Source organism: Conger conger, chromosome 6 (genome assembly GCF_963514075.1).
Source record: "Conger conger chromosome 6, fConCon1.1, whole genome shotgun sequence".
NCBI classification, from domain to species: Eukaryota; Metazoa; Chordata; class Actinopteri; order Anguilliformes; family Congridae; genus Conger; species Conger conger.
In genome coordinates this window covers 8,920,767-8,947,105 of record NC_083765.1, presented here as the reverse complement: position 1 = coordinate 8,947,105, position 26,339 = coordinate 8,920,767, and the positions used below count along the sequence as shown (strand labels likewise).

Sequence of the window (26,339 nt, the reverse complement as noted above, 5' to 3'; positions counted from 1 at the left end):
TGCTGCAAAATGTGATGCAGAAGTGGGGCGTGAGTTGTGACAGATGTTTTTCCTCAAGTATGTTAAGAAAATGATTCCTCTCTTGGCCATGGCTGTTCCTACACTCTCAAAAGGAGGTATACATACGTGTGTGTTTTTAACAGAGACCGAGTTGAAAGTAACACAAAATGTGTCATCTTTAACTAGAGTGTGGAGTGGCCAAAAAGCAGATGGGGAAAACACAACAACCTACTAAAACATCTATAGACAAACATGCTGTCTTTATAGATGACGCAGCAAAAATATATATCTCGTTAAGACACTGGTGGAAGTGACCATCAGTCATCAGTTAAAATGGCCATTGTGCATACTATCATGTTTTAGATTTGCATGTCACTTCAGATGTAGTTAAGATGATAGTTTATTTGCTGACCCGATTCAGGTCAGGTGCTGATGATTCCGATACACTTAAGAAAACGGTTCAGAGGAGTTGATGTTGTTTAGTGGTATTGTCATGACAGATCATACTGCCATGAAAATAATGATACTGAGATGTATTTCTCATTAATTATTTGTGTACAGATATGGACAAAGCAATAACATTACATTCTTGTTGCATGTCACTCAAGGTTGTTCATGCAATGCCAACAATCCCAAAATTCCATAATATTCAAAAGCTACATTATCATACCGATTTCCATTCCGGAATTCCTGGCTCCCATTCACAAATTCCCCTTCCCAGACAGCAACAGGTGAGTTTACAGAAACAATATAACGAGTAGGCGCTGAACTTTCATAAATTTAAAGTTTTTCTGAAATGTATGTTTTTTTTCCCCATTTCAGCTAATATTTTACCACAGTCAGTAATTATATTGACGATCCAATCACATTAGAGTATAGGCTATCACGAAAAGATATAATAAAAACAACTTTTGTTCGTTTTGACGTGTGTGCGTTCGGTCATCGGGAATTTAAAGCAACAATGCTTTAAGCAATATAGCCTACATGAGCTTAGGGCCAGCTCGCATTCTTGTACATCTGGAGAGGAACTGAGCAGCTGAACTCTTCGCTCAATTTGACCGAAGTAACGGTGTTGCACATAACGTTGTGGAAGTTTGAAGACCTCCCCAAATGATTTACGGAGAAACCAGGGGGGTGTTTCGAAGATAATTAACAATAATTCATTTTAACGTTAGTGTGCTAACGTTAATAGTCTACAATACCTGGAAATCTGTATCCAACGTGTTACACCAATACCGCGATAAACGCAAAATAAATCCTCGATGGCAACATATGCCTCGAGTTTTTTTTCTCCCCAGGCGTGCAATAATTGTGTTGCAAGTGCGACAGCCTACTTACCACTTCAGTTATTTTTAAAATTCCGAAGTTCGATTTCAGGTACTCCGTGTCACACCTGATATCCCCCAGGACGTTTCTCGCATGCACGGGCTCAGTAGTCGGTTGATATGGGCTACTAGCCCCAGAGATCATCGACGTGTTGGAGGCCTCGCCATCAAATCCATCCACCTCCTCGGAGTTCCTCATGATCCAACGAGAAGAGACTTTTGTAGACCAACACAAAGAAGTATTGCCCCTCTTGGGTAAAAACAGCTCTGGGTGCACAGCCCACCAACGAAATATCCCACATACAGACCAAAAACAATAGTCTAGCAGCTCATTCAGGGGTCCACGTCGTGTAAGCTACTATGCCGTTTGTATTTTAGGCTACTTACATTCGAATTAGTGTTACAATTTCCTAAAGGTAGGCTATGTACATCATTGTCAAAATACAATTGTACGCACCAAAGCATCGCACGTGACCTATTTTCAAAACGTAATTGCGCCTGTAGAGTCACAATAGCCTAAATTAAACCAATAAAAGCTCGACTCCTGTTTGTGAAGTGTGGCTTGTTCTGTACGTAGCTTACAGTTGGCAGTTCACTCGGGTATTATTTTAGCTACACGGAAAATAAGCTCCATTAGTTTATTTTGTGAAACTATTCGGCAAATGCTAAAAATGCCATTCCGCAGGAATATCGGGTGAATCGGCGTGTTTTCAGCCTCGCAATGTAGGCTATTCTGGAGTTAAAAGGCTAAAACGCAGATCGCACTGTTGTTGCAAGTGTTAGTCTCCGCCCTGAAAACTGCGCGTTCCTTTCTGCGAGAAAAGGCACGAGACAAAGTAGCCTATTCTCCAAAAAGAAAAAATGCAAAAAGCCGAAAAAATCTTGCAGACCCAGAGCTTCAGTCCACCGCACGTCTCCCCCCACTAAAAGGGGTTTGGGAATATGAAGCGCAGTTCCCCTCCTGCTACTTGCGTGAAAGAATGTTGCAAGGCGTGTATTTCTTGGTAGTCGACTGGAGAAGGGAAATATACTAAGCCAAAACCGAGCACAGCCGTTGGCACAGTCCCTAGTGTCGTTCTGTGACCATGACGTGATACACAGGTGGGCACTGGTGACGCCATGGCAGGTATCCTCCCTCTTTTCCCAAAAATTTCCTCAAATAAGTAACGTAGCCTGTATAAAAATATACTGGCTATTACCCCGACAGCAAACTAAAGCCTTTGACGTCTAGCGAGTGTATGTCGGTATCAAAGTCGATGGGTAGGCTATGTGACGATGTAGCTTATATATTTTTATAATTACACCTTGCTTTCGCCTTCAAACAAAAAAAGAAACATTTCTACATTGGCTGCTTGGTAGTCTACACAGCCACCCCCCAAGGTGACAAGCAAAGCGGTCAGACCTGAAGGTGTAAGTCCTGTTTGATCCTTGTAGAATCCGCATCTTGAAGAAATAGATAATAGATAGATAATAGATTTTAAAAGTGCATTCTTCACGAGTATGCTAAAATGGTCCTTCAAACAGAAATGTGAAATATATTTTGCAATATCTGTGAAAATCGATGCCCCCATTTTAAACATAAGCAACATATGTCACATTTTTAAATGTATGGCAATATATTTTCTCTGTGTGGGGTAACATCTCTGAGGTGTGCTATGGTAAGCCTAGCCTACTGTTAGGGGGAAATGCACTGGCTAACCAAATAGCTCATATAACACAAGTCAGAAAAGGGAAAACCAAAAAAACACGGTCAAAATAATGAGGACAGACAAAGGTAATCTGTAGTCTGGATTCATCTTTATTGAAACCAGGACTGAAAATGCACGTGTCCTTATCTTCCCCGGCTGTAAAAGCAAGATTCCGCATGACGGCAAAACGCATCAGGTTAAAGGCGCACAATCGGACTATACTGAGGACATAGCCTATATATGCAGTCAAAAAAGATATTCAAATCTTGTATAAAAGGACTAAGCTAAAGCTTTATTTTTTTTTCTCCAAGTTTCTTTTTTCAGTTTGTTACAAAGCAGTGTGCATATCATATAGTTAGGCTGTAGAGAGTAGTCAACTTGGTTGAAAGTAAAGTCTTTACAAAGCCTGCTCATTACACTTTTAAAAAATCCAATCAATGAAAAAAAAAAAATGAAGTGCAAATATCAATTCAAGCAGCATGGGTGTAGTTTTATTTGAAGTTGCCAAACATACAGATGTCTTTATGGTAGCCAGATTAATGAACTCGCTTCGCTTTCATGGGGAAGGCGAAAAACATAAACTAGGACCACGTGGATTTACACACCATTTTTGTTTTGCCGTTAGCATTACAAGGAACTCATAACTCTTGTGATGTACGTGAGGTGAACTTCTCACACCCGGCCCGGTAGTAATGCTTGCAGACAAAAGTACCCGGGAGGCGTGTAGAATGCAATACTGTTCAGACCCCGCGGTGGTGCGCTGCTAGAGACGAGTGAATAAATACATCAGAAGATCTAGGAGCATCGACTCATGTAAAATAAAACAAAGGTATAAAAAGGACGGCCTGACTTTCAAACAGTTCTTAAAAAAATCCACTACAAATGGACGAAATATTCCTTGAGCGTTCAATTATGAGACAATTTAAGAGGCAAAGTTAAACTCTTCAGACTCCAGTTATTTAGAGAGCAACATACACAGAACCGTCTTGAGTTCGTGGATCTGGCTTCCACGACAAGCGCATTGTTTAAAAATGATGAGAAAATGTTCCTAGCTTTCCAACATTGTGCTTTGAAATTAAGCAACAGCCTTTAGATGCCAATTTGCCAGGTTTTAGTGGTAGGCCTACATACAACTGCTTAGCATTCACTGACTTGTATGTGCAGACAGGGTTTTTTTCTGCTGACAACAAATCAGTTCATGCAACAAAGTAGACTTTGCACATCTTGTGGTCATGTGGTTTTCCCTTAAAGAGCAAAATTATACAGAAATAAAAGGACTCAGGTTTCCAGACTACATACATGTGCCACTTCAGTATCCACTAAACCTATTTCGGAATGATGGGTGCTTAAGGTAAGGACAGGTGAGATTTTCACCGCAGTTGAACAAATAGGAGACTATTGTACACAGACAGAGTAGTGATTCTACATCTTTGGTTCCAGGTTCCAAATATGCATTTTCCTTTACATTTACGTTGTCAATTATGTTTTCCATTTTAAAAGCAATTAACTACTTATGTCTTCTAACATCACTGTTCAATCTCACCTGAAGGTATAGAGCAGGGGTGTCAAAGTGAATTCCCAGGGGGCTACAGTGTCTGCTGGTTTTTGTGGTTTCCTTTCAATCAGCTGCCAATTAAGGCCTCCAGATAAGGTGTGTCGATTCTTCAGCCAATCAATGACTTAAATGAACCACAGGTTCTGCGAACAACCCGAAAACCAGCAGACACTGCGGCCCTCCAGGACCGGAGTTTGACACCCATGGTATAGAGGGTTAATTACAAGCAAATGTATAGCTGATCTGTCTAAATTATAAATGTCTACTGGGGTAAATCCTGTAATTTAACCCATGCTGGAAACATCACATGCATGAATCCCAAATCCAATCACTGCAGGTTTTGAATTTCTGTACTCCCCAACACATTTTGATATGTTAAGTGTAAACTGTGATATAGTATTAAGACACACAGAACCATTGCTGTCAAACTGTAGACTTGGACTAGACTGATTTGTTAACAGTGATCAGTCTGGAGTACAGTCCAAAGACCATACGGAGTGACCAAAAAAATTCTGAGGGGACAGAGGTATCACTGTTCCCAACTTAATCTGTGAACATTTACTTGGGACTGTAAAGTCTTTTTTCAATGACTGAATCACATGGAAAGAGGGAATGTTTAATATCAAGTGCCATATTTTCATGTTTAAAAATCTGATACTGGCAGAAAAGCAAATCAAAAATAGAATTTCCATTACCTTTTTTTAAAAAATCCTGACCAGGCTTAGGAATACACTGATATTCCATTAAAACCGTAATTACCGTGATCAGAATTTGGCCACGCAGTGTTCAGATGAACACGTGCCATGCGCTCGTTGTGAGGGGTCATTATCAAAGCTTCTAAAAACATGAGATTAGACAGCTTTTCGGGTGGTGCTTCACTAGTTTACAAAAAGGCATCCTCTCCGCTGCTCAGTCGAACAATTTCATCTAGGCCACAAAGTTAAGCAAAAACGTTTCTTTAAAAACAATATTTAACAAAGACCACAGAGTTGTAGTACAAAAACAAACAAAAATATATAAATTATTCGTTTAACAGAGCTGGAAAAAAAACAAAAAAACATTTGTACTACAGTGCCTTTGTTTGGGAAGCAAGCACCTCCACTATGACACTAACAGTACACTGCGCCAGGCACTTAGTTATAGCAGGTTAGACCCCCGCCCCATCTGCAGCCAATAATAATAGCCTCCAAACTTAAACTTCACCACCTGACAATGATTTGAGATATTTCATAATTACCATGAATTAACTGCGTTCTACACAGAAACAACCAAAGCTAATGTTCCAATTAATTGCTTGTATTTACAGAATACTTACACCTACGCTGCCTTTGCTACACTGGTCTTCAGTTTATTGTTTAAGATTCTGAACGATGAATGCGCTTATCTGACGGCAAATCTTGTGCATCTTTTTTTGTCACATTAGTGTCATGGCGTGAATTGAGTTTTACATTAGTCAAGTAGCTAGGCGGATTTTCCTATACATTTTAGTGAGAGGAAAAAAAGAAAATAAAATGTTTGATTTATATATAAATACAACGGCATCATATATCTAACTTTTTTTACATACTACATCCTTCTGCAAAAAGTGAAAGTACTTTTCATTTTGAGTGAATACATTTAGGATTTTTGTTTCATCAATCTCGCAGGCCTCAGGGTTTGCGTTCCCTGCAGGACACCGCTAAACAAGAATCCACGGTGCTTTCGAGATGAAGTCAGCGGGCAAAATGTTTTCAAAGCCAACCTACTTTGGAGACGAGGGTTTTTGGCTACTTCACGGGAAGTGCACGCGCGTTACGTAATCTGATATGCCTTTCAAAATCTCACTTTCCTCTCCCAACATCCTCTCTGTCACCTTTCCACCACAACAAAAATATACCCCATAGCAGCTGGCCATAGTAGACAGTATTACGCTCATTTGCCGACCGATGTACACATTGGGAATTTGGTCATATACAGAAATATATGCGTTTTTTGCTTTGTGTTTGTATTTTTCTCCTTGTGCGGTTTCTTAATTGTGGTTTCAATGGACGATGCTGTGGATGGGTTCACGCCTCGTTCTCCGTCAGTGATGTGTTGTTGGCCGTTACCACGGAGTCTGGTTTGCGTGTCATTCGGTCCAGCTCTGCCTGGACATCAGTCAAAACCGGCTTCTGCCCTTAAAAAAAAGAATAAAAAAAGACAGAAAGTAATTTCCTGTAGCGTCTGTGTGGGTCACCTGGTCACCATCATGACTCATGATGATTGGCTGTTAGCGTGAACCGTGCACGTGCTGTTACATGCTCAGGCAACTTGTGATGCAGCATGGTGAACGCTGGCATGCGCTGCAATTAAATATTAAACACATAAAATATTAAAAAATGTGTGCATGCAGGCCAACATTATTTTATCCTGCAAAGCAGCATGAACACTTCAGCCAAGACGATGACATAACATAAGCACATGTTGTTAAGAGTTTAGATTTTTTGACAGAGTCAAAAACAAACCCAATAAACATGCAGCAAATGATTCTGATTGAAATGAGGAGTACGGGTCATGTCAGCCGATGACGACGTCACTGTTGGGAAGAAGTGAAATGTTTAAAAGGCTGTTTCTGTGCGCACAGCTTTTCAGAAGGTCCTGGTGTGTGGAGGGTCTGGACTCCAGGGCGAACTCCGGGGGTTCTCTCGCTTTGGCTGAGTGTGGCACTTAAACCGGAGAAGGGTTAACCAGACATGGTCTACAGGCGGGACAGGGAGGCCACCAGCACCGCGCACACGGGCGGGCAGACCGCGCTGTGCACACAACGCTTGGTGAGAGACCGTACCTGCTTTCTTGGCTGAGCCCTGCTGCACCCCGCCTCCTCCTCCTCCTCCTCCTCCTCCTCCTCCTCCTCCTGTGCCGGGGCTCCCAGGGGACCCCGTCTTTTTACTCAGCAGGCTGTTGAAGAAGTTGGCCAGGACACCCTCGTTCGCCGCCGCACCTGACACACAAACACAAACACACACACACACACACACACACGTTTCAGGAAGTAGAATACATATACACACACACACACACACACACACACACACACCATCTGACTGAAACATGTTTGGAAGCCCTTTTGAGCGATGGAGAGGTTGGGGGGGCATTTTCCAACAATCCAATCTGTTGGGCCTGGGGATGACTCTTTGCCTGATTAATAGAGACGCAGCTATTATTATTATAATTTTTTGGGGGGGGGGTGTGTCCCCACAATGTGCAGTCACTCACACTGGCATGCAGCCAGCTCACACGCTGGGATTAATGATGGAGAACGTGTCAATATTTTTTGTGCAAACAGGCCCTGGTGGAGGCATGCTGGAGTCTATTGTTCTGGGAACTGTTCCAACGGGTTCCACAGGGTGGCGATGTTTGCACAGTAAAGTTTGTCAAGTACACTCTGCACCCGAAATGCTCCCGCTGGAATTACAGCCGGTTCTCCCTGAGCGACCAGCCGAGGTGGGCACATGAGCAGCAGCTAATGCAGGTGTGTGAGCTTGTTTCTGTGGGTGTAATGCAGGTGTGTGAGCTTGTTTCTGTGGGTGTAATGCAGGTGTGTGAGCTCTGTGTTTCTGTGGGTGTAATGCAGGTGTGTGAGCTTGTTTCTGTGGGTGTAATGCAGGTGTGTGAGCTTGTTTCTGTGGGTGTAATGCAGGTGTGTGAGCTTGTTTCTGTGGGTGTAATGCAGGTGTGTGAGCTTGTTTCTGTGGGTGTAATGCAGGTGTGTGAGCTCTGTGTTTCTGTGGGTGTAATGCAGGTGTGTGAGCTCTGTGTTTCTGTGGGTGTAATGCAGGTGTGTGAGCTTGTTTCTGTGGGTGTAATGCAGGTGTGTGAGCTTGTTTCTGTGGGTGTAATGCAGGTGTGTGAGCTTGTTTCTGTGGGTGTAATGCAGGTGTGTGAGCTTGTTTCTGTGGGTGTAATGCAGGTGTGTGAGCTCTGTGTTTCTGTGGGTGTAATGCAGGTGTGTGAGCTCTGTGTTTCTGTGGGTGTAATGCAGGTGCGTGAGCTCTGTGTTTCTGTGGGTGTAATGCAGGTGTGTGAGCTTGTTTCTGTGGGTGTAATGCAGGTGTGTGAGCTTGTTTCTGTGGGTGTAATGCAGGTGTGTGAGCTTGTTTCTGTGGGTGTAATGCAGGTGTGTGAGCTTGTTTCTGTGGGTGTAATGCAGGTGTGTGAGCTTGTTTCTGTGGGTGTAATGCAGGTGTGTGAGCTCTGTGTTTCTGTGGGTGTAATGCAGGTGTGTGAGCTCTGTGTTTCTGTGGGTGTAATGCAGGTGTGTGAGCTCTGTGTTTCTGTGGGTGTAATGCAGGTGTGTGAGCTCTGTGTTTCTGTGGGTGTAATGCAGGTGTGTGAGCTCTGTGTTTCTGTGGGTGTAATGCAGGTGTGAACTGCGTTTCTGTGGGTGTAATGCAGGTGTGAACTCTGCGTTTCTGTGGGTGTAATGCAGGTGTGTGAGCTCTGTGTTTCTGTGGGTGTAATGCAGGTGTGTGAGCTTGTTTCTGTGGGTGTAATGCAGGTGTGTGAGCTTGTTTCTGTGGGTGTAATGCAGGTGCGTGAACTCTTGTGTTTCTGTGGGTGTAATGCAGGTGTGTGAGCTTATTTCTGTGGGTGTAATGCAGGTGTGTGAGCTCTGTGTTTCTGTGGGTGTAATGGGGGTGTGTGAGCTTGTTTCTGTGGGTGTAATGCAGGTGTGTGAGCTTGTTTCTGTGGGTGTAATGCAGGTGTGTGAGCTCTGTGTTTCTGTGGGTGTAATGGGGGTGTGTGAGCTTGTTTCTGTGGGTGTAATGCAGGTGTGTGAGCTTGTTTCTGTGGGTGTAATGCAGGTGTGTGAGCTCTGTGTTTCTGTGGGTGTAATGGGGGTGTGTGAGCTTGTTTCTGTGGGTGTAATGCAGGTGTGTGAACTCTGTGTTTCTGTGGGTGTAATGCAGGTGTGTGAACTCTGTGTTTCTGTGGGTGTAATGCAGGTGTGTGAACTCTGTGTTTCTGTGGGTGTGATGCAGGTGTGTGAACTCTGTATTTCTGTGGGTGTAATGCAGGTGTGTGAACTCTGTGTTTCTGTGGGTGTAATGCAGGTGTGTGAGCTCTGTGTTTATGTGGGTGTAATGTGGGTGAGCGAGCCTGTGACTGACCCTTCATGTTGGGGTCTGGCTTCTTGACCGCGGTCATGGGAGAGACGCTGGCCACATTGGCAGGTCCAGTGCGACCCGTGGGGCGGGGGGAACCAGACGCAGTCCGAGCTGGAGACTCCTGAGAATACAGGTATGAGTGTTAGAACAGACGCACGCACGCACACACACACACACGGGCACACACGCATGCACGCACGCACGCACACACGCACGCACACACGCACGCACACAGACGCACGCACGCACACATGAAACACACACACGCACGCACGCACACACACACACAGGCACACAAACACACACGGGCACACAAGAACACATAGTCATGCACACATGCTTGCTTGCTCGCTCACACACACACACACACACACACACACACACACAGTGTGTGCTGAAAGCATTATCTTCACACACAGTCCAGAGGTCTGTTAAAAACCATTAATACTCGGAGACAGTTATACAGACTCAGCATTCCTGGTGCCGTTTCCATTGGCAACCGGCACCGTCTGCAGCCCCTCATAATTACAATGTAAAATTACAGACATTCGCATAAGAAGTAATTACGACGGCAGTTAAACTCACTAGGGTCCACGTAAGCATATTTACAGATCTCCTAGACCAGTACCACGGGGAGGTCTTGGTTTCATTACTCTAGAAATGGCCACAAACGGAGCCAAATTCAACAGGAATTTTCACAATGATCCTAACGGGGCAACGCATTAAAGCTAACAATGCGCCCTGACAGAAGACCCGCCCCGGAGCAGGGTGGTAGGACACGGCACTAGGCATCCTGGCTCTGCGTGTTACAGTCTTCAGTGTAAATGATCACTTCCTGTAGCGCTGCTGCCCAAAGCCAAATACATTTCACTGCCGTTTAAGTCACTCTGGATAAGAGCGTGCGCCACAGGAAAGAAACGTGACGTAAAGACGGCACGGAAATTAAAATGCTAAAATAAAAACATCAACATATCTATTCGTTTTCTTAATTTAAAGGCTGAAGGTCTCTCTGCCAAGCCCTTGTGGCTCCTGTTTACACAGGGATTAATCTTACCGCAGCTCTTGTAGGCGTGGCCGGTTGCTTCGCTAACAGGGACTAGAGGAGGGGAGAAAAGAGGCATGTAAGGCAGGTAAATGAGCCATCTCGGCCAGCGTTGCCAACTTTTACAAGCAAAACGTATTTTTGCCTTTCAAAAGCCTTTTTTTGAATCCGTTAAATATAGGGACTGGAGGGCGTATTTTCTGTTATCTTGTTCTCTGCATTTTACCTTAAAATAAAAACGTGAAATGCATTTTGCATCAGAGTGAACATCACCTGAATGATCGGGTTCCAAATCAGGCGAAATTCTGAACACTAACCAAAGAACGTCACACCAGCCCACGCCGAGAACACCACAATCAGAGATAAGAGCCGACAGCCACACCCGCTTCAGACTGAATAATGACAACCACATCCTGGATTAGACCCAAGGGCAGTGGGAAGCACTCAAAGGCCAATCACGTTGCATCAGCTGGGCGTGTCTCTGCAGTGGTCATCATTTACTGCGCAGCTACTGTTTCAGACTGCAGGCACACACACACACGCGTGGTCACATTTCAGACAACGGTCTCAGACGGGCCTGTGGAGACCGGCCAAACCCTCAGACACAAAAAGCCCCCCTGCCTGCCCCGAGGCAAGAGGCCCACAAAAAACGCCTGAACCAAGGCCCTCCGGCCAATTACTAGAGCTTTGAGAGGACTTCTCTGGCTGCCCCATGAGCTCGCCTGATGGAAACAGGCTTTCTGAAGTCCTGGGAGAAACGGATAAAAATGTAGCTGGTGCCCAAGGTCAAGCTTCTATACGGAGGTCAGGGAATCAAGACATGTTCTCTGTGATGCCTGTGGGAGGTTTGTGGTAACTTTTTATACACCAATATTTCCCTCCCCCATTTTTACGAATGCATCGACCTGCCAAAAACAAGCAGCGGTTCTACCACGATTCGATCTGTGGGGTGGACCTATCAGCTGTCAGCTGGATTCCACTACCAGGAAGTCCCTTTTTGTTTTTGTTTTGATTAAATTCTTGGAGTGCCAGAAACCCAGTGACAGGAACGGCATAGTGGTTAAAGGTGTGTCCGTTTGTGAGCTGACCCAAGACAGAGAGTCAGGCGACTCTGCCCTTACCTGCTGTTTCATGAGGAACACCTGCTCATCCTCCGCGTTCACTTCTTTATCATGAACCAGCTGGGAGAGAGAGGGGGAGGGAGAGGGAGAGGGGGACAGGGAGAGGGAGAGAGAAAGAAAGAGAGGGTTAGCCAGTGTGGTGCCAGGTGAAGAACGGACAGGATTTCTGTGTCGTTCTCCCTTACCTTCCGAACTGGAGGGTTTGTGATGAAGTCTTCAAAGGGATCGTCCGGTTTAACCGTCGTGAAGTTTTCGTGAAGGATCCCAATCTTTTTATCATTGTCCCAACCGGATGGACTATGGCACATTTAAAAAATAAAATAATAATAAAAAATAAAATAAAAAGAAATCAGAGAACTCAGTTGTATGTCAGACATAAAAATATAAACTCTCAAAATACACAAGTCCTATGTGCTAGCTATTCACTGGTCAGCTTTCTAGCAATCTTCTATTCAATGAAATTTTATTTTTATTTTTTATTACTACATCTATTAATTTCATTGCCATGAATAAATAACCTGATTAAAGTTTAACGGAGGCCCGTGTTCACAGTAACCTCAGGGACTAGCGGTGGGATGACTCACATGAACACGGCATCTTTCTCCACCACTAAGGCTGGCGTGGTGAGCTGGAAGTCGTACAGTTTGTGCACTATGTATTTATACAGGAGGTCCAGGTTCTTCTCCTCCTTCACCGATGTGTAGATCAAGGCAGCTCCGTCTGAGACGGGTTAAGGACCGCAAAGGGAGCTGTACTGGGGAGGGGGGTTAGAGAGAGCTGTACTGGGGAGGGGGGTTAGAGAGAGCTGTACTGGGGAGGGGGGTTAGAGAGAGCTGTACTGGGGAGGGGGGTTAGAGAGAGCTGTACTGGGGAGGGGGGTTAGAGAGAGCTGTACTGGGGAGGGGGGTTAGAGAGAGCTGTACTGGGGAGGGGGGTTAGAGAGAGCTGTACTGGGGAGGGGGGTTAGAGAGAGCTGTACTGGGGAGGGGGGGTGGGGGTAGAGAGAGCTGTACTGGGGAGGGGGGTTAGAGAGAGCTGTACTGGGGAGGGGGGTTAGAGAGAGCTGTACTGGGGAGGGGTGTTAGAGAGAGCTGTACTGGGGAGGGGGGTTAGAGAGAGCTGTACTGGGGAGGGGGGTTAGAGAGAGCTGTACTGGGGAGGGGGGTTAGAGAGAGCTGTACTGGGGAGGGGGGGTGGGGGTAGAGAGAGCTGTACTGGGGTGGGGGGGGTGGTTAGAGAGAGCTGTACTGGGGAGGGGAGGGGGGTTAGAGAGAGCTGTACTGGGGAGGGGAGGGGGGTTAGAGAGAGCTGTACTGGGGAGGGGGGGGGTGGTTAGAGAGAGCTGTACTGGGGAGGGGGGGGTAGAGAGAGCTGTACTGGGGAGGGGAGGGGGGTTAGAGAGAGCTGTACTGGGGAGGGGAGGGGGGTTAGAGAGAGCTGTACTGGGGAGGGGAGGGGGGTTAGAGAGAGCTGTACTGGGGAGGGGAGGGGGGTTAGAGAGAGCTGTACTGGGGAGGGGAGGGGGGTTAGAGAGAGCTGTACTGGGGAGGGGAGGGGGGTTAGAGAGAGCTGTACTGGGGAGGGGAGGGGGGTTAGAGAGAGCTGTACTGGGGAGGGGAGGGGGGTTAGAGAGAGCTGTACTGGGGAGGGGGTGGGGGTTAGAGAGAGCTGTACTGGGGAGGGGAGGGGGGTTAGAGAGAGCTGTACTGGGGAGGGGAGGGGGGTTAGAGAGAGCTGTACTGGGGAGGGGAGGGGGGTTAGAGGGCTGTACTGGGGAGGGGAGGGGGGTAGAGAGAGCTGTACTGGGGAGGGGGGGTGGGGGTAGAGAGAGCTGTACTGGGGAGGGGGGGTGGGGGTAGAGAGAGCTGTACTGGGGGGGGGGGGGGGGGGTAAAGAGAGCTGTCCTGTAAGGAGGTGAGGGTTGCAGAGCAGTGAAGGATACACTTTAAGCAGAATCTCCTGACGTGTGACTGGATGAAGTCGAAGTGCTCCTCCCTGTAGTCGTGCTCCTTCTCCAGCACGCTGACAGCGTCACACTGAGAGACAGAGAGGAGGAGCCGCTCATTACCACAGCTCAGGATTAAACACACAACACGCAAGCTTCAAAGGGTCCCACGCTTTCTCTTTCTCTTTCAGCACCCACCCAGTCTCTTTCTCCCTCACGCTCTCCCTCCTTCCTTCCTGTGTGTAGAGTATTAGCACCGGAATGCCCAGGTTGTGTGTGTATGTATATGTGTGTGTGTGTGTGTGTGTGTGTGTGTATGTATGTATGTATATGTGTGTGTGTGTGTGTGTGTGTGTGTATGTATATGTGTGTGCTCACCTTTGTGCAGAGTATTAGCACTGGACTGCCCAGGTTGTGTGTGAGTGTGTGTGTGTGTGTGTGTGTGTACACTCACCTTTGTGCAGAGTATTAGCACTGGAATGCCCAGGTTGTGTGTGAGTGCGTGTGTGTGTGTGTGTGTGTGTGTGTGCACTCACCTTTGTGCAGAGTATTAGCACTGGAATGCCCAGGTTGTGTGTGAGTACGTTTTCTCCCAGCGGCAGCACCACCTCCTCGTCCTCGGCCCCCCCGGCGGGTGCCCGTCTCTGGGGAGAGCCCTGCGTCGCCTCCTCAGGCTCTGAGTACTCCTGGAAGTCCTTCACCACTGCAGGGGGAACAGGGAGATGCATCAGCGCGGTCAGAACCAATCACCGAGCCTGCAGCACCGCCTGATCAAATGATCCGAATGTTCTGACATTACACGTTTAACCAGAGCGTGCAGTTAGCCAGATTATGCAAACAAGAGGAGCAGGTTGGATCAAATCTGGATCAGAAGCAGCTGCAGAATAACAGTATTTTTACATAGTGTAGGCAGCTATGAGGGACTGACAGTGCATTGATGATGTCATTCCTAAGACAGGTAGCATAGGTTAAAGTTCATAATGAATTACACTGTAAATGGAGCTCAGAGCAGTGCACAGGTGATAAAGGAATAGCTGCTAGCACCTAGCCCTGAAGCTGGCAGGCAACAATTTGACTGAGTGAGTATTATTCATGGGTACCAAAGACGTCACTTCCGGAATGCCCGCCGCCATATTTGTGTCCGACTGACACCTTTGGACCGTCACGGCAGCGAATACAGCGCATCTAAGCGAGACAGAAAGAAAGCGATATTTGGAAAAAACGGCGATTATTGGTTGTGATCCTTATTTATTACCTTTAACTTTATTTTGTCCCTTAAAATCTGCCCCAACTTACTTTCCCCCGACATCTACATTTATCTGATACATAATCCATCCCCATACACCGGAGACAGCCTTAAGGCTTTCAAGAGTACGGATGCCTATCAATACTCAGTTGCAGGATGGGTCATTTGTATTTTATTTATTTATCCAGAAAGGTCCCATTGAGATACGAGATCTCACATTCACACAGTTACACACATTCACACATATGGTCATTTTAGAGTCACCAATTAACCTAAGTAATTCAACAACAATCATCAACCGTGTTATTTTGGTGGTGGTTAAGTCTAGAGTGATAGTGATTGCTTCGGCTTCGTGCGTTTCATTTACATGTGGCTATTAACGTTAGACTTTACACAGTTCTCGGTCGCTCTGATCAGAAATGCAGGACAACCAGCCGCGGGTCTGAAACTAGGCATAGCCTAGTCTACTACGTAATTGCGCCTCCTTGAGTTTGTTTAAAATAATGACATCGCTCCCATTATTTAACCAAGTAACATTGTCAACAAAATGTGGAACAATATTTTTTATCTTGTGACTAACTGGCTGACCACTAACATCCCTAAATTATAATAAAGTGCTGCATTTTTCACTTAACAGGTCAATCATTCCCAGGCTCTGAACACAAAAGCAACATGTCCATGGATAGTGGTGCAGGAGATCGGGACAGTGGTGATGGCACATTGCACATGTATGGCAGGGTTTCATTTATTAAATAAATAAATAAATAATAAAGGGTTTCACCATTTATTTCGCCAATCTAACTCCTTTGGGATCGAATAGAATTGTAGTCCAGGGTTTCTCTGACGACTGTTGTCACAGCCAACAGCACAACATATCCCGGGCATATTTTATCAACTTTATCGTGGATCTTCCTTCGTTTTCTCTGGTCGTTTTGGTTGTGGCGCGCAGCTGAGACCGGACACAAAGATGGCGGCGGTAAAACACAGTGACGTCACATGGTACCCATGAATACTGAAGCTGGTCATTAGTGGATTTAGATCAAAGACTGCACTGTTTAGGGAAAGGTGAAAGTCAGGGTACGATCACAGACATGTACAGGCAAAACCCTCAATCATTACGTTAGCATGATCCTTTAAAAACACTCTGACTGAATCTGACTAATTCCTTCAGGGAAAGCAGTATTCCAGCTGATAAAACACGTAGCAGTGGAATTGTGCTGATGTTGCTTTTCTTCTACACTGTAAAATATGTTCTGAAAACAGCCATTTTATTGCACATCAGGGCACAGCAGAATACAGTGTGGGAATTCACCTGCAGATTTATAGCTATAGTACAGAATACACAAATGGCAAAAAGTATTTGCTTTGAAAACATGGTGACATTTTGTAATGTTACTTTAAGAACATGGCTTGGCAGTCGTCCAACAGTTGCACCTTTACTGGAGCCAGGGTGAAACGCATCACTGTGATAGACTACGGTGATATTACCGGCTAACGGGGATAAGGGTGGCAAATCACACTGGGAACACTGAGCTTCAAATGCCACAATAAGCCAGCAGCCTTGAGGTCTTTTCTGACGTTTAAAATTACCCACGGGTGAGTCACCACCCATTTTCCTCTGGTCGCGTTCATTCACCGCGCAAAAAAAAACAGGTTTGTCAAAAGAGGAGCAGTCGCCGAGGCGAGATTCAGGAAGCAGGAAGACGGGCAGGAGGACGGAAAGCTTGGCGGTGAGAAATCCATAGCCAGAAGGGTTTGTGTCTGAGCCAGGAGGTGTAAGTGTGCAGGTGTGTGTTGAGCGCAATGAAGGCGGTGGAGGGATGCGAGGCCGGCCTTCGTCTGGCTGTAAACACGGCGATACGCCACATGCTGGCCTGCACTGCCTGCCTGTCTGACTCAGGAGCACTGGTCAGGCTGGACAACTGTGTCCAAAAGGAGACGGGCAGAAGAACAGGCGTGTCTCACAACGGGGCTGCTGCAGGGCGTGTCAGGACCGACCCCTCTAGCGGCTGAGTGTAGCTGCGGCCGAAAACAGACCTTGTCCAGGTATACGGAGGCCTTGCCCAGATTCAGAGCAGGCTCACAGAGCTTGGGTTGACCTGTGGATGATTTATGCACAAGTAAAACCTCTGTTGTGACGTAAACCTGCTCCTCCGCTGTCCAATCAGAAATGAGCCAAAGTGTCAGCGGGCTGTGACAGCATTGGGCAGCAGGCACCAGACCCCGGTGAGGCTGGGAGAAGCCAGCCAATAGGAGCTTGAATGCTTAAGCCCCACATTCCTGTGCAATCATTGTCATAGTGTTTTACCAGCATGGCCAGGCTATAACTGGAGCATGATATCAGCAGTGGGCTGTTGTGCCCAAAATCACTGATCCAAGACCAGCGCACCCAAACTTAGTCCTTGCCGCAAGATTACATAAGACTAGCGCGACCAACCTTAGTCCTCCGGCAAGTCTACAGCCTTAGCCTTCTCCCCGAGACGCCTCTCAGTGTCTGAAATCAAAGCTGTTCATAGTTCTTAAGCGTGCTTTAAGATGGGGGAGCCGCCACTCGAGCAGATATCCCAAAGGGAGTGTAGCAAAACAGTGATGACACTGGCAGATAATATTGCTGATGACACCTCCCACGTGCTGCATTCCGAGCTCCAGTTTAGAGTCCCACGGTACAGACGAACAACATTCAACACACTCTTCTATCCCAGAATCCTTTTCAATTCATCGGTGAGGCGAGGGGTTTAAATCGGGGGAGATATTTACGTAGATGCAATAGCTGTATGTTTGGGCGGGAACTACCTGCCTTTCATCTAACAATGTGAAACTGTGCCACTTTACTTCCCATTTTCGGAGGAACCATGCTTTTCGGAATCTACTGAATGCTACTTGCATCAGCGTTGGATGAAAATAAAACATTTTTGAGGAGGCAGAAAGTTGTGGTGTGTGAAAAGCGTGATTCTCCCAGTCGTTAAACGCTGAATAAGGCCTTACATTTAGCAGTTAAGCATGACCATCGGGCCCTGCAGGAAGATGCCATGTCCCAGCCGAAAACAGCAGTGTCCTTTATTCGCACTGTGGCACATGGCTTTGTTCCTGGTTGCATGGTGATACACACGGACCTCCTGGCCTGATATTTCATAAAGCCCTCACTTTGTTACCGGAGCTGCTGATGCAAACGGAGAAATCCAAATGTCAATATGTCACCATAATTACTCCTGTGTTACTGCCCACAAAGATGGGATACCCTGTCATTGTTTAAATAAAAAAATACATATACATGTATATGTGTACAGAGAAAAGTATATGTATGTTGGGATTCATGTTCTAGGGTTCTGGGGACCGCACTATAAAAAAGATATAGAGGCGCAGGAAAAAGTTCAGAGAAGGGCAACCAGATTGATTCCATGTATAAAAGATAAGACACTTAAGGGGGGGGGGGGGATTTTGGGGTCTTTTAAATGCATTAAAGGGATTAACAAAGTGAATTATAGGGGATTCTTCAGGGAAAGTTTGGTTAGCAGAACGAGAGGGCACAAATGGAAATTGGCAAAGGAGAAATTCCGTACAGATATTAGGAAGTATTTTTTCATACAGTGAGTGGTCAATGTATGGATTAGCTTGCCAGTACATGTAGTGGAGGCAGAAAAACTAGAGGTTTTCAAGACCAGGCTTGATACGATGTTAGATACGATTTAGCTTTTAAATTTAGGGGTAGGAAAAGGCAAGCATTGGTGCTATGTTCTCTGCGAACGTTCTTAATGTTTGTGATTTCCAATCATACATACAAACCGAATTTGGTATACATACATGAAAAATAAGTAATTACAATGTGTATTTAACAATATAGAATGATTTTTTCTCCTAAATGTATACGGATGCTGCAAGACCCAGGTAGCTTACACTAAACTCGGATTTCTGAAGAACAATAAACAAAGAAATTCAGATGACAACAGGATTTGAATGGGCGGTATTCTGGTCACAAGTTTCCCCATTTCCCGTGGTGCTATCTACCGTCTGTCATCCATAACGGCTCAACAGGACCTGCACTGCCACTGTTTCATCACTGTCTGCCTATTATTAATGCTGTGCAAACAGGGGTGGTGCCTAAATACATTGCATTGCAAGACTGCACATTCACTTCTATATTTGATACTCGTACATGTGTGCAATACTCAGTTCATGTAGTTTGTACCGTCACGTTACGTTACAAAATATTATTTAAAATGTCTTGCTTTGCATATTTGACCATAGCGAATGCACCACACATTAAAGCCTTTTATGCACAACTGATAAAGATTAATCTCCATCAAGACTTTTCCATTCAACCAACACATCGGAACATCAATACTTCCTTATTAATATGTTAATAATTACACCCGTCATATAAAAACATATGCTATACTGAACAGCGACGCCAGACCAGCACATTATAGAGCATATCACTGCCACTGGCCTCTGCAGCACAGCATTGTGGGATTGAGTCCCAGGTGGACCAATCTTTTTTTTTTTTATCCCAAAAGCAGCCGGGCAGCACTTCACCTCCACAGACAGAGCAACAGTCCAGCTGTACAGACAGGCTGTAAGGGCAAAATAAGGACATTTCTGCAAACCCCCCCCCAGACAAGGAGCGTCATTCAGGGTGAATACTGCACAGAGCCCTGAATCACAGTTAAAGATAAAGCCTCGTCTATATTAGCTCAGCTAAACGCACGGAGCCGTGCTGAACTAGCGAAGGGATAATTTCACCTGGCCACTCCGGTTTCAGTGAAGACGACACAGACACAGGTGCCCCCTCCGTCCTGCAGTCCCGCAGCCCAAAACCATCACCACACAACATCCTGTAGGACTTAACGGGGTGCCATGTCACTTCTGTGCGGCTCAAAAGGCTCAAAGCCAGGGACAGAAATAGCAGTCTGACCATCAGCAGTTTAAACCATTCCCGGTGCTTCTGGGCACGGTTCTGTACTGACTGGAAGGGTCACTAATAGGGTGCATTACACTAACTCATACCTTTAAGGTGTAAGATCACAAATATGTGATTAGAGTGTTCTTAACTGAACATATAATGCTGATGTAACAATCACTACTGGTAATTTAAAAAAAGCAATGGAGTTTTAAAATGCCAATTTTTAAAAACATTCCAAAATACCTCAACTTGAAAGGTTTAATGAATACTAACCTGCTTCTGGGAAACCCTAGAATGGCTTACAGTATGTTGCTGCCAATTATACTGCCGCTAATATGCTGCCAATTTGAATGCTATTTCAACACCTTCCTTGATTGCAATGTGTGGGAAAATGAATGTCTATCTATGTAAAAAGGTGTCTTGATTAAGCATGGATGCGTGCAACCCACAAGTAAATGTTAAAGTAGTTTTCACAAAGTAACTTCCACTATCTTTGACACAGCCTGTTGTGATATCCATATGCCTGTAGATAAGCGCCTGGGAACCTTTGGTCATTACGTTGTTTGAGTAATCGGGACTTTTTATAGGGCGGGTTTTTAGCGGAGTGACACAGAGGGTGTGATGTGCCCCACTGAACCCTGTATTATTACTTCCCCTGCAGGAATACCACTCCACTCTGATTACACACGTTTAGGCCAGTTTAGCGCATTTCACCAAGTCGCCATCTGGCCCAGAGAGAAGGGTGTCACCTGCAACAATTTTTAAAGCTTAAAAGGCAACAAAAAAAAAACCCCCACTGCTGGTATTTTAAAATGTGAAACCACAGCAAGGCGGTGAAAAAACAGAAACAGTGAACCATCCACATTGAGCTTCCCCTTCCTCTTTCTTACACAGGGGTCAGGTTTCTCACCAGCACTTTGAGCATTAACCCCTCGTGTGCAGCCTCTTACACAACATTTCCGCTTGAAAAAATTCTAACCATTTTTAAACAGTAAACCACTGGTCAATCAACAACACTTAAACCTCACATGAAACTACCTTTGAAAGTTAAATTAAACCATACTTTGAATGATCTTCCAAGTTAATGCCTCTCGCTTTCAAAATGCACATACCCTGGGGCCAGGCACACAGAAGACATTCGCTTGCTTTATCAAAAAAATTGCAACTCCAGGGACTCTTTAGAAGGTATTTTAGGATGGCCTTTTTCTAGAGCACCTCAGGGAGATACAGATCATGCAAATCCAAAGCACAAAAAGCCAGTTCATAAGGAAGATATTGTTTAGTTCCTTGATTTTTACATTACATTATTGGCATTTGGCAGACGCTCTTATCCAGAGCGACGTACAGTTGATTAGACTAAGCAGGAGACGGTCCTCCCCTGGAGCAATGCAGGGTTAAGGGCCTTGCTCAAGGGCCCAACGGCTGTGCAGATCTTATTGTGGCTGCACCGGGATTAGAACCACCGACCTTCCGTGTCCCAGTCATTTACCTTAACCACTACGCTACAGGCCGCTACAGCTTTTAAAATAACATAAGACATTTAGCCTAAAGCACAGCATTCCTGAGAAGTCTGCTGTACATTGCCCTGATCACTTTGCTAAGACTGGTTTAAATCACACCGCTCTCTATTTTACATAGCACAATGTGGATGACAGAAGCCTTGCACTGCATGACTTCCAATAAAATAAAATAAAATCCCATTTCAATGAGACCCGCCTCCACACTCAAGATCTGCTGTCAAACCATCCAGGGCCCTCAAAGGTTTCCATGGTGATGGCGGACAGGTTATGATGAAGAATGAACAGGGCCAGTTCCACCTGTTGCTGTCCTTTACAGAAAGCAGGACACGACACTGGATCTCTCACATATACACTGAACTCCCTTCCACTGGAACTCAAGTCAGTGACCTCTAAACATGATCAAAATTCCCGGTCAAGAGCCACATTTCTTGGCAGGCGTTTGGCAGGTCCCTGTAAAGCATCAGAAGACTGCAACACAGGCCAATGCGATGGTCAACATGATGCTGTCCATTTTGTGCAACAGGCTACCATTATGCATAAAGGCGACTTGAGCCCATACAATGTGCAGAGCCAGGGCTGGGACTGTCGGTCAGGACCGTGAAGTCTCTTCACACTTCCAGTAAGAAACCACATGATTTCCGGTTCACTGTCCTGCTATGAAAGCGAACAAATGCCCATGCCTCAGCCCAACAGCGGTCTAAGGCTCCAAAATCAAACAACTGCGCACACAAGCCAGCTATTCCACACACAAGCGAACATGGCCACTCCACTCGCGTTAAGCCGTGCGAAGCGAGCTCCGAGCGTCAGAAAGACGCCGGGCCGTCTCCTCCCGGTACTCACTCTTCTGCTCCATCTCCCTCATCTCCTCCGGCGGGATCTTCAGCCGGTCCACGTGGTCGCGCAGCACGCCCGCCCACTTCAGCAGCGACTCCATGATGGTCCAGGGCCGCGACATGTCCGCCACGAACACCGCCAGCGTGTCCCGCAGAGACTCCGCCGACACGGCGAACTTCAGCAGGCCCCTGTGGTACACGTCCCCGTCCAGGATCCACACGTTCCCCCGCGTCAGGTCTGCAGGGGGGGGAAGTGGCGTTATTCACGGCAGGCCAATTCAAAAACACACGCAAAATACCAGGCCGACAGCTGCTATCGACTGCGCCACCGAAGCCTTTCTAGAACATGGCAGAAATTCTTCCCAGACATATCTTCGCCGGTGAATGCCCATCTATGTAAACAGAACCTTGGACCGAAGCCAGATCAGCAGGGTGCGAAAAATTCAGCGAGTCCCGAGAAGAGACCTTAGTAATCAAACCATGTGATTCTGCAGGTGAAATTCACACACAGCTTCAAAAGTCAACAGCATCACATCTGTGAAAGGAAGCGGAATTTGCCATCTGCTGGAAATTTACTGGATTTAGGTTCATAACCTAAATGGACTGACTCACCATTGACAGCATATGAGAACGTCTCTCATATGGGACACGACTTAATGAAAGTAATGGATCAAGAAGCCATTTTGAAAATGAAACGAGAAGCCCTACTTGCTTCACTCGGCTTCTACACTTCAGGAAGCATCACAGTTAATTCTTTATCCCACAAACAAACAAACTGGGAAAAAAAACCTTAACGCACCATCTCGGTCTTCGTCGTGAACGTTCAGGTAGAGGTACTCCAAGCCCCTCCCTTTTTTATTGTGTTCCGCTCCCTGTAGCCTCGCCATGATGGTGGTCTTTCCCGAGCCATCCTCCCCTGCAGAGAGCACGGAGACGCACTGAAGGAGCAACCACGAAACACGCACGCGCGCACCCGCACACACGCACACACACACCGCTCCACAGCATGGGATTCCCAAACCACATATTCACAATGTGCTCTGCATTGTTAAACTGCAACCAAATATTCAGGGTCCCAAGCTGGGTTTGGACTCAATTGTAGGCAAGGGGAAAAAAAAAAAGTATTGGAATAAAACTGTTTATGACTTCACCTGCAAACAATAGCTGATGCTTGCTGCGCTATCTACAGTGAACAATGTGTGTGTGTGTGTGTGTGTGTGTGTGTGTATGTGTGTGTGTGTGTGTGATCATAATCATCAGATTCCTACAGAGCAGGAATCATGCGTTCAGGCCAATGGACAAAGTCACTGATATTGTGCTGTAATGCATAAGCACAATATCAGTTATATAGTACAGGACTGAGACAACACCATATCATTTGGACATGCCATTTGATGCTCGAGATTAGAGTTAGATGACAAGACTAATAATATTCAGGTCGTTTGGACTTCACACTTACCGAAAACCAAAATATTTTTCCCAGATGGTAATTTGGAACTGGACCGGGTGGAAACTTCGCTTAGAATAGAGGACCTAAAGTAACAGCGACACTGCATTAATAATAGATAGCCAGACATCGATTCTCCGTCCACATGACTCCGCAGAATTAATCCACCAGCTATAAACAAGCACAATTAAAATATTTAAATACATATATTTTACATTTCGCAACATTGTGCCATTTTGGTTTAAGGGCACAATGACACCAGACTCGCTTTTGTCCAAGAGCTTACTACATGCTCTTTGACAGCTAGCTCGCTTACATTAGCCACCTAACGTTAAAGCTAAAAGGCTTGGCAGCGTACGCCCAAACAATAACATTAGCTTGCTTGCGTCCAGTATCCCTGTGTGATTGTACCAAGAATAAATCCTAAAAGTAAAAATGAACAAGTGTTGGAATAAAAGTTCGCTAAGTGAACATTTTAATATTGGACTGATCTTCAGGCCCGTGCTTTGTTGGCATGGACCTGCCCAGCTAGCCAGCTTGACCGATAGGAAGAAAACATGGATTTCTAACTGCTACCTACAGTAGCAGGTTAGGTGAAGGCTTTCTGCACTAGCTACAGAGATCGCAGAGTAAGCCAATAACCCACAGTCTTTGCAGTCCTGTGTGTCGTTGCCTCTTTAACGTGCCGGTTAGCAAGAAACCTTTGTCTACTGACAGCTAGCTAGCTAGTTAACGCTCACTTGCAATACAGTTTGGGCTGGTCGGTTTCAGAAATAGGATGCCCCCAGACTCCCGGATTGACACAACAGAAAGATTGCCACGCTGTCCTTAACTAAAACACACTATTGGCGGAGATTGGTGGTACTTGCCACAAGTTCTGTCCTTCTTCATCCTCATTATTATTTTCCAGGGTGTCGCCAGCCCCGGCTGCGCCCAGGAGCTTCTTCTCCAGCACGGGAGCCATCTTGTTTCTGTCGCCACAAAGAGAGGCATCACCTGGGCGCATTAAGGACCCCGGATTGAAAGCACTACAACCCCGTCAAAATCGGCTGGTCTATATATATTCCTCATTGTAAAATAATATTTATCCCATGGGTATTATTTCATTATGTTATGTTATTGAATGCTAGCCGATTACGCCGATAGATTTTATATTTTGATAAGGCAACGAAATAGACATCTCAGAAGGCGTCACTTCTCTGAAAATGATGTCATCGTCCGGAGGAGCCACCGTGGATGTAGCCACATGGAGCCTCCACTGTCAGGGAACAGTGAGGACACCTAGTGAGGAAATGGGGAATCGTTCGTACAGTTATTTGGGGCGCGGCTACTTGGGTGTGTCCAATCAATCTGCTGGCTCTTAATAAATAAAATGCATGTCTATTTTTATACAGTCTATGGCCTGCGTAACTGTGTGGGGTAATATATTCTTTACATTTTGATAACGCCCGCATTAAAAATAAAGATAAATATTACACTAAGTAGCATTTTGACATTTTAAAATAAAAGGCGATTGGGCTTTACACCACAGGTCCTGCTGGCAAATGTTGCCAGTTACTTCAACGGAAGGTTTTCGTTTATCACCTCATGTAGAAGATGGCGATGTTATTATACGCATTGGCTCCATCTGGTGGTATAAATTCAGTACTGTTTGACAGTCGACGGTTGCCACGAACCGTTTTGTCGGTCCTGGGCCAAAAAGATGGAAACAATTGCCTAAATGAAGGCAACAACAGAGTGAAAACATATGCTTCCACACAGGAGTCGTTTGTGAATTATTTAAGCAGTTACCACCCCAGCATGCTCAGGTTCCTGTACAAAATGCTGGCCAGACTTGATTGCCTACAGCTAGAAGACCAGACCTTAGTGATTTTGAAAGAGTGCGATTGTCGGGACACAGTTTGCAGGGGATACTTTGCTGAATACGGTTAAAATCGCTGCTTTTTCAGAACAGCCTGAAAGGTGATGTCAGCCAGGAACTCTAAAGGGACTGACATAATCCACAAAGAAAAAATGTGGATGTGAAACAAGTAACTGCAACTCTTAAACAAGCAATCTTCATCCATTAATCTTTACTATTCATTTCAGTCTTGGGGGTGGCAGGCATCTTCATTAAAAGGCAAGGTGAGTGTTTTTGATGGTGGTAGATCATAATTAGATTTGAATTAAACAAACATCAAATTAACTAATTCTACATTATTTAGGTGTTAGACCTTTGGCAAGCGTTAGATGCACCTTGTTCTACTGGCTAGGGGGAAATGGAGTCAAAGGTGAGATATTTTAATATTTTCATACAGCTGTTGGGCCCTTGAGCAAGGCCCCTGCTTAATCTAATCAACTGTAAATTCATTCATTCATTATCCTAACCTGCTTATCCTGAACAGGGTCGCAGGGGGGCTGGAGCCTATCCCAGCATACATTGGGAAAAAGGCAGGAATACACCCTGGACAGGTCGCCAGTCCATCACAGGGCATACACACCATTCACTCACACAATAATACCTATGGGCAATTTAGACTCTCCAATCAGCCTAACCTGCATGTCTTTGGCCTGTGGGAGGAAACCGGAGTACCCGGAGGAAACCCACGCAG

General features: G+C 45.7%; 2 protein-coding genes across 3 annotated transcripts in view; both read right to left on the bottom strand.

Annotated features, from left to right (window-relative positions):
* Window positions 1-2,315, bottom strand: part of cmtm4 (CKLF-like MARVEL transmembrane domain containing 4) — a 30,809-nt gene extending 28,494 nt beyond the window's left edge. The window contains exon 1 of the mRNA XM_061245262.1: window positions 1,339-2,315. Within this exon, the coding sequence (XP_061101246.1) occupies window positions 1,339-1,524 (186 nt within the window). The 5' untranslated portion in view covers window positions 1,525-2,315. The remainder of the gene's footprint in view (window positions 1-1,338) is intronic.
* A 790-nt stretch (window positions 2,316-3,105) lies between these two features.
* Window positions 3,106-24,755, bottom strand: dync1li2 (dynein, cytoplasmic 1, light intermediate chain 2). 2 transcript variants are annotated; one of them, XM_061244968.1, is made up of 13 exons: window positions 24,618-24,755; window positions 23,761-23,834; window positions 23,101-23,217; window positions 22,309-22,539; window positions 14,339-14,505; window positions 13,800-13,893; window positions 12,442-12,577; window positions 12,043-12,154; window positions 11,858-11,917; window positions 10,749-10,790; window positions 9,698-9,815; window positions 7,372-7,527; window positions 3,106-6,723 (listed from the first exon to the last, which is right to left on the bottom strand). In XM_061244968.1, the coding sequence occupies exons 1-13, from the start codon at window positions 24,752-24,754 to the stop codon at window positions 6,614-6,616; spliced, it is 1,554 nt and encodes a 517-aa protein (XP_061100952.1). In that variant the 5' UTR covers window position 24,755; the 3' UTR covers window positions 3,106-6,613. The 2 variants fall into 2 exon arrangements, with proteins under 2 accessions (XP_061100952.1, XP_061100953.1); XM_061244969.1 differs by having other exon boundaries at window positions 3,106-6,718.
* Between the last annotated feature and the right edge of the window lie 1,584 nt (window positions 24,756-26,339).